The 12,023-nt window shown below is 57.5% G+C and overlaps 2 protein-coding genes across 4 annotated transcripts in view; one reads left to right on the forward strand and one right to left on the reverse strand.

Annotated features, from left to right (window-relative positions):
- TMIE (transmembrane inner ear) overlaps nucleotides 1–4,360 on the forward strand; it is a 15,385-nt gene extending 11,025 nt beyond the window's left edge. For both annotated transcript variants that reach the window (XM_072941139.1, XM_006200783.4), the window contains exons 3-4: nucleotides 2,612–2,761; nucleotides 3,067–4,360. In XM_072941139.1, coding sequence (XP_072797240.1) covers nucleotides 2,612–2,761; nucleotides 3,067–3,167 — 251 coding nt within the window. In that variant the 3' untranslated portion in view covers nucleotides 3,168–4,360. The remainder of the gene's footprint in view (nucleotides 1–2,611; nucleotides 2,762–3,066) is intronic.
- Nucleotides 2,387–11,318, reverse strand: PRSS50 (serine protease 50). 2 transcript variants are annotated; one of them, XM_072941137.1, is made up of 7 exons: nucleotides 11,073–11,318; nucleotides 10,590–11,000; nucleotides 9,084–9,246; nucleotides 7,783–8,066; nucleotides 6,410–6,576; nucleotides 5,640–5,890; nucleotides 2,387–2,679 (listed from the first exon to the last, which is right to left on the reverse strand). In XM_072941137.1, the coding sequence occupies exons 1-6, from the start codon at nucleotides 11,200–11,202 to the stop codon at nucleotides 5,660–5,662; spliced, it is 1,386 nt and encodes a 461-aa protein (XP_072797238.1). In that variant the 5' UTR covers nucleotides 11,203–11,318; the 3' UTR covers nucleotides 2,387–2,679; nucleotides 5,640–5,659. The 2 variants fall into 2 exon arrangements, with proteins under 2 accessions (XP_072797238.1, XP_072797237.1); XM_072941136.1 differs by lacking the exon at nucleotides 2,387–2,679 and having other exon boundaries at nucleotides 5,515–5,890.
- Nucleotides 11,319–12,023: the final 705 nt, after the last annotated feature.

Raw genomic sequence — 12,023 nt, forward strand, 5'->3', positions numbered from 1 at the left:
GAGTAGGCGTCTGGAGTTAGAGAAAAGGGGGCCAAGAAATGTCAGCTGGATGAGGGAGGCCACCAGGGTACAGAGCATAGACTGATAGAAGTTCCTACAGGCCAAAGGGAGGAGCAGGGGCACAGGCAGTGAAGGAAAGGAAAACCCACGCCCCCGAAAAGGCTTCATGGAGGACGGGTCCTCTGAGCTGTAGATTGGTAGGATGGATGGGTGGTTTTGTCAGGTAGGCAGCTGGAAAGGCACCCTAGACAGGATAGTGTGGGCAGAGGTGGGTGGAAACAGCCTCCACCCAGGTCTCAGATAACCCCTGCAAGACATTTACTGAGTGTACCCTGGGTCAGGGGCTAAAGGGGCATTTAAGTTCCCAGAGGGGCAGAACTGATCACAAGGGCCCATCCAGATGTGAGCGCACCAGAGACAAGGACATCTAATTTGCATGTGCTTCTCCTGGCACCAGAAGTCCCCTACCTGCAAGAAAATATCCATTCCCCCCACTGCCATCGCTTCACGGCTAGGGTAGAAGGATCTGAGCAAGAGGCTTCATTTTGTTCCTAGCCAAGGCCAAGAATCCATCAGGCTTCTGAGTGGAGGACCCCACAGACAGACAGGTGTGGCTATAGCCCCAGCCCAGGTGTCCAGAGAGGGGAACAACCCCCAGTACCGAGGCAGGGTTGGGGGAAGCATCTGCCCTGCAGAAGCCACAGAACCATCCAGGGTGCAGGTCCAGGGAGCAGCTCTGGGGCACCCTGGGGAGTACAGGTAAGGGCACTGTGGGGCTTCAAGACACACAATGGTTTCTCCCCACCTCTGCTTGGCCCTAGATGGTGGAGGTGTCTGGGGCCACACAGGAAAGTTGCAGTGTCAGACCCAAAGAGGCACCTGAACCTCAACTACACAGATGAACTTCCACTCTTAACCCCATTTACTAGAGAAGGTAAAGGCCTCTGAGCAGCAGGTCAGCACTTGTTACCCTCCATGTAGGGCTCTAGGGAGCAGGGATGACACAGCTCCGTCTCTGGGGAGGAAACTTCTTTCTCGCTTCCCAGTCTGCCTGGACCTGGGTGGTACAGCTGTTAGCAGAGCAGCACCCCTAGAACCTTGTGGAGGGGCTGGAGCTGGACAGGGTGCTTCTGGAAGTCACCTCTACCCCCAGGGACTCCTATCCCAAGCCCCTGACTGGGCCCTGGAACTTGATTCAAGGAACTCTATTTCTCTGCTTCTTTGAAGAGAAGTAACCAGGCCAGGCTGGATGGGGCAGACCTGGAGTGAGGGGAGGTGCTCGCGTCCTGCTCTGGCTGCCAATAGCTGCCTCTGAGTTCCCCTTAAAGCCCAGGCCTCCCAGGGACTCCAACCAGCCTTTGCAGAGAGCCTGAGTGGGCATGGTCCTGAGGAGGTACCTGGTAGGGTGGCTGGGAGAGGTGGCCCAAGCCAGAAGAGTGGGGTTGGGGGCCAGACTTGGGCCTCAGGCATACAGAGGTCTGGAAGGGGGCAGAACCCAGCTCTTTGGATAAGAAAGGCCTGCTGTCTTCTCAGGCCTATCCTCGAACTGCAATGCACAGTCAGACTTGCTGCTGGGGCCCTCGTGCAGCCCCCCAGCCCAGATTGCCCCTGGATGTCGATGTCTGCCTCATCCATTCATTCAGGAACCCAGTCCTTTAGCAGTAAATTCTGTGATTCTGGGGGAGACTCAGTGGGGCCACAATACTGGCTGAGGGATTGCACAAGATGACCTCAGGGGGTGCTCCAGCCCAGGCCACGTAGGTCTGATCCATCTTCCCCAAAATAGGACTGGCTTGTCCTCCCTGGCCCTCCTGCTCCTAGAGTCTGCCATGAAGTTATGTCTGGTCATCTGATTTATAATAGGAAGCAGCTCCATTCCCTCCCCTGAGGCTAGGGCCAAGGTGGTCAGACTGTGGGGGCCTTAGAAAAATAAACTCAGTCCAGCCGGGTCCTGGCAGCCCTGCCCTGCCCACCCCTAGACAGGCCAACTCCATGCCCTGTCCCAGTTTGTGTGGGCACAGCTGCCCTGAGCCGGAAAACCACTCCTGGAATAACTCTGTCTGATGTGAACACCCCAGGGCAGGGTCTATGCCCTCTCCTAGGTTCTCACAGCCAGGAGGAGCCCTGCTAGTCCTTAGGGAGGTTGAGGAAGATGAAGCCACATTCTCCAAGGTCTGATGTGCTCTCAGGAGTCTTGGAAGAAAAAACTAGGATGCACCAGGAGCCCAGAGGCCTCGGTTGGAAGCACAGGGCAGCCTCCAGGAGGCTGTAGCCTGAGTCATGGTGCAGCCCAGTGCCCTGCCCTCCAGGTGCTCTCAGGTTAGTCCTCAGGACCAGGACTGATGACATAACATACAGGGCCAGTACACAAAGAAAATATGAGACCCCTTGTTCAAAAATTATTAAGAATTTCAAGATGGGGACAGCAGAGTGTTAACCAAGCACAAGGCCCTTCTGAGAGTGGGGCCCTATGTGAAGCCAGCCCTGCTCAGGAAACACATCTTGGGTGAGACACACATGGGTAGATGAAGGCAGGCCTGAAATTTGGGTACCATTCCTGGGGTGTCTGAGCACCGGCTCTGGCCAACCCTGCTCTGCCCTCCCTCTGTAGTTATCACTCTTTGCTGTGTCTTCAACTGCCGTGTGCCACGGACCCGGAAGGAGATTGAAGCCCGGTACCTGCAGCGAAAGGCAGCCAAGATGTACACAGACAAACTGGAGACTGTGCCACCCCTCAACGAGCTCACGGAAGTCCCCGGAGGTGAGCAGGCCTCGGCCCTCAGCCCAGCCACTATTTGACCCTGTCACGCCTACCAGCTCCTTGGTCCTGCTGCCTGGAGTTGCCCTATTCCTCCCCTGCACCTGGTTGAGGGCCAGGACCCTGCCCTGTCCCTGGAGACTAGAGCACAAATAACGGGTCAGAGTGAGGCAGGGAAAACAAGGAGCTATTCTGCAGGTAGGAGGTTTGGAAGGAAGAAAGAATGAAGGGCTGGACTGGGAGGCTCTGGCGTGGACCCTAGGACCCAATCTAACCCCTGTTGCACGCCTCTTTCCTCTATCCTTCAGAGGATAAGAAGAAGAAGAAGAAAGACAGTGTGGATACAGTGGCCATCAAGGTAGAGGAGGATGAGAAGAATGAGGCCAAGAAGAAGAAAGGAGAGAAATGAGAGATTCCTCATTTCTGGAAGCTCTGGAAGCTGGCCGGCCCTGGGGCTCATAGTCCTGGCCAGGGTCCAGACATCTTAGACTCTAAGCTCATACATGGACCAGAGGTGGCAGAACATCCTCTCCCTGCTCAGAGTGGGTTGCTGAGGCCCAGGACAGGGTCCTAGGACCTATCCGGGCAGAGACAAGACTACATCAGGTATGCTGCCCCCCAGCCTGGACTCCACTCCTTCCACCCATCCATGTGGCCACTCCGCAGAGGTAGTCTTGGGCCACTGTCCCTCTGTAGATCCAAAGTGGATCCTGTACTCACCCAAATGTGCCTCTGGCCCTCCTCTGCCAGGAACAGCAGTGGCTAAAGGGGCAGTGGGATGAGGGTTTCGTTCTGGAAGGGGAAGGCTGACACGGACGGGCTAGATATAAGGTCATACCGGGCTGGCCACAGAGAGGGAGAGGGTCGCTGGGGGACAGCTGTGGATAGCAACCCTGGTGGTGAGGGGACTGCCCCAAGCCTGGAAAGGGTTCTGGCCCAGGGCGGTGAGCAGAGGGTGACCAGAAGCAGAACCCCCAGCCCAAAAGATACCAAGCTCCAGGTAGTAGATGCACTTATCTTACACGTTGCTATACAGCTGAGGCTGCTGGGGGGCCTAGCACGAGGCCCGGGGGCTCAGGGCTGGGGGCTGCAGGGGTGGGTCAGGGTGCAGAAGGCTGAGGCCAGTATGCTAGAGGGAGAAGGGAAGAAAGCTGGCACCTGGGCCCCATCTTGGGAATCCAGGGAATATTTGAAAAGCCAAGGGAGACCTTGGGCTGTTCTGGTGGCCCTTTCTATGCTCAACTGTGGTGGGAGGTGTCAGGGCCCCAGGAGGTCACCGCTGCAGGCAGTGAGAGATTGAGGCAGCAAATAGCCTTCCATCTGCTGAATATAACAGCACGCAGCTTCCTCTTCTACTCTCAACTCCAGTGCCTAAAAGACGCACTGCTGCCCAGAAGGTGAAGGCCCAAATGCCACCTGGGGACTGAATCCTTGGGGAGGGGAGATACAGAGAGGGGTTTCTAGATGGCAGTGAACATCAGCTGAGGAACTCAGACCTGGGCCTGGAGACACCAGAGGTTTCCAAGCCAGGTGGAGCTGCTGGTAACGCTCACACTGCCTCTGCAGCCTGCAGAGATTCGTAAATAAAGCTGAGTGACTGGAGATGAGCCCTCAGATGCGCCATCCCTGGAGCATTTATGTGGAGGGTGATGCATTGATCAGTGATAGGGACGTTCCCTCCCCTGACTTTTCTCCCAGCCTGAATTCAGATGAGCTGGAGGGAGAAATGGTGGCCAAGAGGCAGAGGGTCAGCCGCAGCCAGCGGGGCCCGGCCCTAAGGCAAGGCATCAGGACCGGGGAGGAAGCTGCCTGCTCTCCACTTGCCTCTGCTCCATCCCGTGGGTTTCAATAGGCAGGTGCTTGGGACACAGAGGAGTCAAACCTGGATCCTGATCTGGACCCAGATCATTATTACACAAGGAGAAGGACCCAAGCTGATAAAGGGGAAGGAGCACCAGGTCTTAGAGCCATCAGTGGGCAGAGAAATTACAGAAGGCCCTGATATGGAAGCTGAGTACTCACCGTCAGTAGGTAGGAACCCTGACTCTGCCCTCAGGGACAAGCCAATGGGCTTCTCATACATATATGGTTGTGGCAAAGATCATTCTACCCACACAGGGCAGAGCCTTCCTGTTGGCTGGGCAGGAGAAGCCCAGAGGAGCAGGGGCCACTTGAAGTCAAACAGCAGCTGGTAAAGTCTGGGAGAAGTCCAGGCCCGAGCTCCATCTGTCCTGCCAGCTGCCTCTCTGACCTCTTACCTGGGCCTCCACTAGCCCTTTATGGACAGGCATGTCTGCTGATGGTAGGGATAATGTCTGATCCCAGTGGGCATCTGCCCCTGTCTCCAGCAGGAGGCTGGGCTAGAAGGTCAAGGTCCATTGCAGTGTTTCAGGGCAATGACAGGATGTGTTCTAGCCACTGGCAAGGAGACGGGCCAAAGTCAAGGAGACCATACTCACCTCCCTGGCGCAGACAGAGCTGCACGCTCACCCCCAGCCTCATGCTGTGTCCTGGCAGCCCCAGCTTCAGCCTGGGCAGTACATTCTAGGCCCTCCATCATCTGACCCCAATATCATCCCTACACACTCCCTCCACCTTCTGCCGGAGCCACCCTGGACCTTTGGAGGCAGATCCTGGGACTCTACACTTTTCAGTATAAACTTCCTGAGTCACCCATCCTAGCCATCCAGTTCTCTCATCTCCCACTTGAGCAGGACCAGGGAACGAGGGGCCGCCGAGGCCCAGGAAGGAGGAGGCATGGGGAAGAGAAGTGTTTAATCGAGCACCTACTCTCCACCCTGCCTTGTGGGGCTGTGAGAGCTGCACCTGTGGCAGTCTGGGCACAGAGGGTGAGGAGGGGCCTCGGCAAGGGGGGGCTCACCCAGGAACAGCAAGAGAGTGTCAGAGGACAGCAAGGAGGCTGAGGGGCAGCAAGAGTGCCACGAGTAGGACCCTGGACGGGGCTGGCAGAATCTGCCCATTGAGGCGCTCCCAGATCCACTGCTGGTAGGAGGAGATGTGTAGATAGACGGGTGGGAACTCGCTCTTCTTGCAGCCTGGGCCCCAGCTCACCATTCCCACCAGGTACCATATTCTCTCCACAGGACAGGCCAAGGGCTCACCACTTAATTCCTGTGGGGAGGGGTTGGGGAACAAAAAGGGTCAGGGAGGCTAGATGTGGTCCAAGGGAGACTTGATCCAGCTCAGGGACAAGCAGGGAACCCTCACACTGGACCTTCCCCACAGTCCCCTAGTGTCACACAGATGAGAAGAGGTGCCCTCGAGGTCCTGACCCAGGAGACCTTCCTCCAAGGGCTCCATCTCCCATCTCTCTGCCAGTCCTCCACCCACCATCTCTTTAACACCCACCCTCCACCTTCTCACCTACCCCCATCCTTCTCCCTCATCACAAACCTCCATCCCCAATCCCCATCACTCTGACCCCAACCCCCCCATCTCTTTCCTCCCAGTCTCCATCCCTCATCCCATCTCCCACCCCCGTCTTCCCATCTTCCCCTTCGGTCACCCCTGCTCATCCCCAACCCTCCATTTTCTGTTCCCCCTCCCTTCAGGTCCTGTCTCCCCTGTGCCCCATCCCACTCCTGGCCAGGTGCCCTTGGAGGCAAGTGAGCGAGTGCGAGAGGTGCTCACATAGCAGAACTGCTCCCTGTCGACGTCCTTTGCACAAATCATCTGGGAGTTGATGATCTGAATCAGAGAGGGGATTTTGGAGAACCTGTGGTAGAGGCTGTCACACTCTGTGCTGTTCAGGATGGTGACTTCCTTCTCCTGAACGGTCCGGAACTGGGGCCATACACCTGTGGGACAGGGGCCCCATTCAGGCTTGGCGGTTTCTTTCCTGCCCACAGCCTCATGTCCATCCTCCCTCACCACTCCTCCAGCCTCTTTTCCTTGCCACACAGCAGTCCTGGAGATCTATCCAGGCTTAGCCCACCCACTATTCCAGCTGACACTTCCCAAGGGCCCCTCAATATAGAGACCCTGGAGCAGGCTACCAATGCTCTGGCCTTGCTAGACCTGGTCTCACGTCCATTGATTGAGTCCATTCTGATCTCAGCATCTTGGCTTCTGCATTCCTTCTATCCCAAATGCCTACCAAGCCCATCTCAGGTCCAAACCCTGCCTTTTCTTCAAATCTTCCCCAAAGGTCTCTTCTGTCCCTAAGCTTCCCCAGACCCCCCTCTGTGGCTCCCAGGCACTCCTCACTCCCCTCCCCACTCTCCCAAGTGTGTCTGTCCCTAGTCTGAGCTCCTGGAGGACGGAAGGCTTCAGACTGTTCCCAGCCAGTCCCCAGACAGGCCATGGCAAGGAAGACAAAAAGCTGCCCCAGGCTGGAGACCCTGTGGGCTTTTTCAGGCACCGCGAGGCCACAGGGAAGGGCACCTCTTTTGTGGGAAAGGGAAAGGGACTCCCTGAAGGGGATGGACATTCTTGGGGCTCATAAGGAAATGAACTCTTGGATGACCCTGGGACAACACTCCTCGCTCTTTGGTCTTTGCTCCTAAATCAGGATAATGAGGGATTGAGGGCCACTGGCGGGGGAGAGAGCTGAGTAGACCCTCACTGATATCCATCTTCTGGGTGCACACTGCCCTTAGCCAGCCACGAGGGGGATCTGGGGAGCTTTTTACAGACACAGAACCCTGCTCCTCTCACCTTGGGTGTTCTGCTTCATGACATGGATGCCCTGGGATTGTATGCAGACAGCAAAATATTACTCTGTGCCCCCTCTGCCTTCAAGGAAGTCCTGTCTACATGCCCTGGCCTGGGCCTGAAGTTTCAAGGGCAATTTGGGTCCCTTAAGGTCTGAATGGCCACAATGCATTCACTGCTGAGACTCTCAGGGGGAAAGAGACCTCAGATATGAGAGTCTGACAGCAAGTGAGGGGGCAGTGGACTCCCTAGGGAAGGTGTCTCAGAAACACCCGTTCGCTGTAGACCTGGGCCTGCACCCAAGTCCTCTCCCACACCACCCACCCTGCTGTGGGAAGGCTCCAACTCACCGTCAAGCCTGGGGAGTCCCCAGCCTGTCACAGTGCACAGGGTGTGGTCCTTCACCTCATAGTCCAAGCCGGGCAGGCAGATGGGCCAGACATACTTGTTGTACTTGAGTGGTCGCTCAAGCTTAAGGAGGGCAATGTCATTGGCCCGGCCAATCCAGGACCAGTACCGATGGGACCGGTAATGGCGGTTCATGATGACCTGCTGTGCCAGCACGTCGACAGTAGTTTTCGATACCTGGTCAATCTGCGGACTTCCCGCCCGCACTGAGTAGGTAACATCACTCCTAGGGGAATAGGGAGGGGAGTCTGCCATCAGCTCCAGGAACCCCACCCCAGCCTGTACCCCCTACCTTTCACCCCACAGTTGCACTCTGAGCTAATCCAGGCAGGCCACCCACCTGCTTCAAGCCCCTTGAGCCCACTCCTCACAACAGATGTGAATAGGGCTCTGCACACACACTGCGTGGTCCAGTCCTCACAAAAACCCTTCATTTTATGGAAAGGGAAACTGGGGCCCAAGTGACAAGTTCAAGGCTACACAGCTAAGAGGTAGTGGAGCTGGGACGTGGACCCAGCTGTCTCTGGTTCCAAACTCTGGACTCTGTCCAGCATCCCATGCTGGGCCCTGGAAGTGACAGAGGTCCTGTGCAATCCATCAGCCATGCCTTGCCTCTTGGTCTCCCTTCTTAGTGCCCCTGGAGTCTCTATGTCGACCCTTAGGCTTGGAGCATGCTTCTCCACTGGCCAGCCCTCATGGCCAACACAGATGTGGCTCTCAGGCCACTCCCTGGCCCCAGAACATGAGCATGCCTGCTCTCTTGTCCCCCATAGACCAGACTCCTCTGTGAGCATCTATCTTCTTGTCTGTTTTCCCCAGCTACCCAAGAGGAGTGGTGCAGCCCCCTTTTGCCTCCAGTGCTCAGGCCAGGGCCTGGCTTCAAAGAGTGTCAAGCTGTTGGTTGAATGAAGGAAGGAAGGAATAAGTGAAGCAAAGGGTGTGGAACAAAAGAATATGGACCTTCTTTCCGTGGATAGGAGGAAGGAGGCCTAGACAGTGGGTTGCAAGCCTCCGCTTCCTATCTGTGGAACGACTGCACAGGACTCGGGGGCCAGGAGAGGGGAGCAAGTTTCCGGCTCCCAGCAAGGAATGTGCAGGGCTCAGCCCCCACCTGCTTGGAGCTGGGGTGAGGGGGGCTGGGACTATGGGGTTCTGCAGAGGACTGATAGGCCAGCTGGCAGGATGACTGGGGCCCCAGTGGCTCCAAATGTCTTTCCACCCACCCATCTAGGCCCCGACTCACTGGGTCATGCAGTGGGCCACGGTCAGCACCCAGTGGGAGGCAATGAGGGTGCCTGCACAGATGTGTATGCCATTGGCCCGCACACTGACCATCCATGGCCACCGCCGAGCCATGGCCTCCGGATCCCTGAGGGTGGGGTCCAACTCATAGGAGAAGCCACAGGCTGAGGAGGAAAGCAAAAGGAGCCTGATGAGGAATGGGCCTTTCCAGCCACACTCCATAGCACCTCTCCCTCCTCCCCTACCCCTCAGCCCAATCTCCCACCTAGCTAGCCACTGGCCCGCACCCATCCAGTGATTCTCCCTCAGCACTGGTCATCACATAATGATGCTGTCCATGTGAGGACGGGGGTCTCCAGCCTCGGAAGGGCCTCAGCACTCCCCAGGTATCTCTATCTCCCTGATCCCACAGACCAGGCCTCAGGGTCTTCCCAGTAGACCAGCCTGGTGTGCCACTGGCCCCTGTGTCCTGGCTGAGCAGACTTCAACTTTGGCCAGGCCCCTCACAAACTCATCTCTGTTTCCATCTGGTTCCCCTACTTCAGCCAAGGCAGATCCCTTCCCCTCTAAGATCCTCCTCCTCAGTGAAAGGAAAGGCAGATGACCTAAGAGGGAAAACTGGGCAATGTGCACAAACACACACCTCTAAGGATGAAACCCTAGCAGCAAATGAACACAGAAGATGCTCAGCCCCATTAGTCATCAGGGAAGTACGGACTCAAATCACAGTGAGGTTCTGCTCACCGCCACCTGCCAGGTGAAATTAAATGTCCCTGATACCAAGTGCTGGTGAGAATCACGGCCCCAGACTGCTCACTCACTGCTGGTGGGAGTGTCAGTGGGTGCAGCCACTTTGGAAAAGCTTTTATGGAAACGTTATTTAAACTGAAGATGCACATATACAACGTCACAGCAGCCCCACTCCTATGTGTTCCAAATGGATTAGCGGATTGTGAGATCAGTAGCACCAGGGGCACCACGACTAGCAGCTGTAAAGGCTAACACAGGAGAGGGAACAGCAGCACGCACAGCAGAGTGCTGCTGGGTTGTGTGTGAGAGACTTTCTGGGGCAGTTAAACTGTGTACACTGAGTTCCAGGGTGAGAAATATTTATGTGGACCTTACTTAAACATGTGTTAAAGCCGCTGCTGGAGAAAACATCTTGTGGGTGTGCCCCCGAGACACCCAATGGAAGGCTCCCTGAAAGCTATGCTGGAGATCCCTAAAGGCCTTGGCTGGGAGCCTGGGTCAGGGCCTGGCGCGGGCTGAGAGGCGCCGGCCCCACAGGCCATTCAGGGAGGCAAGACCATGCAGCCCACCCCAGGCTCTTTCCACCTTCCTTGCCTCCTAACTCACCAGGATGAGAGGCCTGGCCCACAAAGGTACTCAATAAACACCGGTAAAAGGAAGGTCTCCTCTCACTCTCCCTGCCCCCTCTTTCTCGGTCCCTTAAGAGCCTCAGGACTGCTCGGGCACCTTCCTCCCGCGTGGAGGGCACAGTCCTCACCAGGAAGTAAGTCGTCGTCGGCAGCTTTAGAAGCACTGTACTGCTGGGTCGTCTTGGCCTGTGGTGTGGTCCTGGGCGGCGGGCTGGTCCTGGGCGGGGGACTGGTCGTGGACTGCGGGCTGGCCGTGGGCGGGGGACTGGTCGTGGGCGGCGGGCTGGTCCTGGGTGGGGGACTGGTCGTGGACGGCGGGCTGGCCGTGGGCGGGGGACTGGTCGTGGGCGGCGGGCTGGTCCTGGGTGGGGGACTGGCCGTGGGCGGCGGGCTGGTTGTGGGCGGTGGGCTGGTGGACGCCTGCCGGCGGAGGCGATGCCCGCCGGAGGGACAGGTGGCATTGGAAGCACAAGGGGCGCCAGGTTTGGCCGGGGCAGCCATGGACAGTGCCGTCGACGCTTGGCCAGCGCCCAGGCAACCTGTGGAAGGACGCAGAGAGGATCAGAGGTGGAGGCCGGGCCTGAGCGCGGAGGGGCGGGGGCGGGCCTCACCCGCGGGCGGCGGCGGCAGCAGCAGCAGCAGGAGGCCGGCGTGCGCGAGGGCGAGGGCCCGGGCCCGGGAGGGCGTCTGAGGGCGCTGGGGGCTGGGCCTGCCGGCCCGCGGCCCACACCGGGATTCCATCCGCGGGAAGCAGCAACCGCTCCACTCCTCTTGCGACGGCTCTCCTGGGACCCGCTCCACGACGGCGCCCCCCACTGGCGGCCGGCGACGGCTTCTGTGGTGTGGTGGGCCCTGGCGCTCCCGGTCCCGCCCGCGCAGCGCCCCCCAGTGACCCCCCGCGATGGTGCTTCCGGTGTCTGGGCCGCCCTCAGGCCGGCTGGACCCGTGTGTGGCTTGACGGCGCCCATGACTGCCTGGCTTCTGGCCAGCCCTCTCCCCTCCTGGGACCCCGTCTCTCTCAGTCGGCCTGGCCAAGCAGTTTCCTGGAGACTCTTAACCTCACCTCGGCTGGTTCCTGCACCTCCTCCTCCGGCAGCCCATTTCCATCCCTACTGGATGAGAGGGAAGCCCAACCCCAGGGGCTGACATCCAGGATTTCCAAGCGGCCCCGCTTGCCTTCCAACCTGATGACTACAGTGGGGCCTTGCCCCAGGGCACTGAAATTAAGCAGACTGATATGTTTTCGATAGTGATTTTTCAAGAGTGCAAAATTTTAAGCAGCGTCTCCCTCAGCGTCCATTCAGCAAATACCCTTCCCTTACAGATCCACCTTTTTGGGAAAGATGGTGCAGGTGAGGTTTCCATTCACAAAGAATGCGTGATGGTAACCACTGGGCCCTTTTGGGAGCAGAAGGCCACTTTATATGTTGGAACTGGGGGAACATTTTGATGGCTCAGTGACACAGATAGATAATACAATTAAAAAGTAGTGTGGGGAAATCCTGTGAAATGCTTTGGTTCAAAGTTGTTAAAATTCTAGCCTAATAAAAGATAGGGTGAAA

The sequence above is a fragment of the Vicugna pacos genome, chromosome 17 (genome assembly GCF_048564905.1).
Source record: "Vicugna pacos chromosome 17, VicPac4, whole genome shotgun sequence".
Lineage (NCBI taxonomy): Eukaryota > Metazoa > Chordata > Mammalia > Artiodactyla > Camelidae > Vicugna > Vicugna pacos.

Coding starts and splice junctions, on each gene's coding strand:
- PRSS50 (XM_072941137.1), bottom strand. CDS start 11,202: ATGGAATCCCGGTGTGGGCCGCGGGCCGGCAGGCCCAGCCCCCAGCGC. Junction 8,067..9,083: donor GTGGCCCACTGCATGACCCA/GTGAGTCGGGGC, acceptor CTATTCCCCTAG/GAGTGATGTTACCTACTCAG. Junction 6,577..7,782: donor GGGACTCCCCAGGCTTGACG/GTGAGTTGGAGC, acceptor CCTGTCCCACAG/GTGTATGGCCCCAGTTCCGG.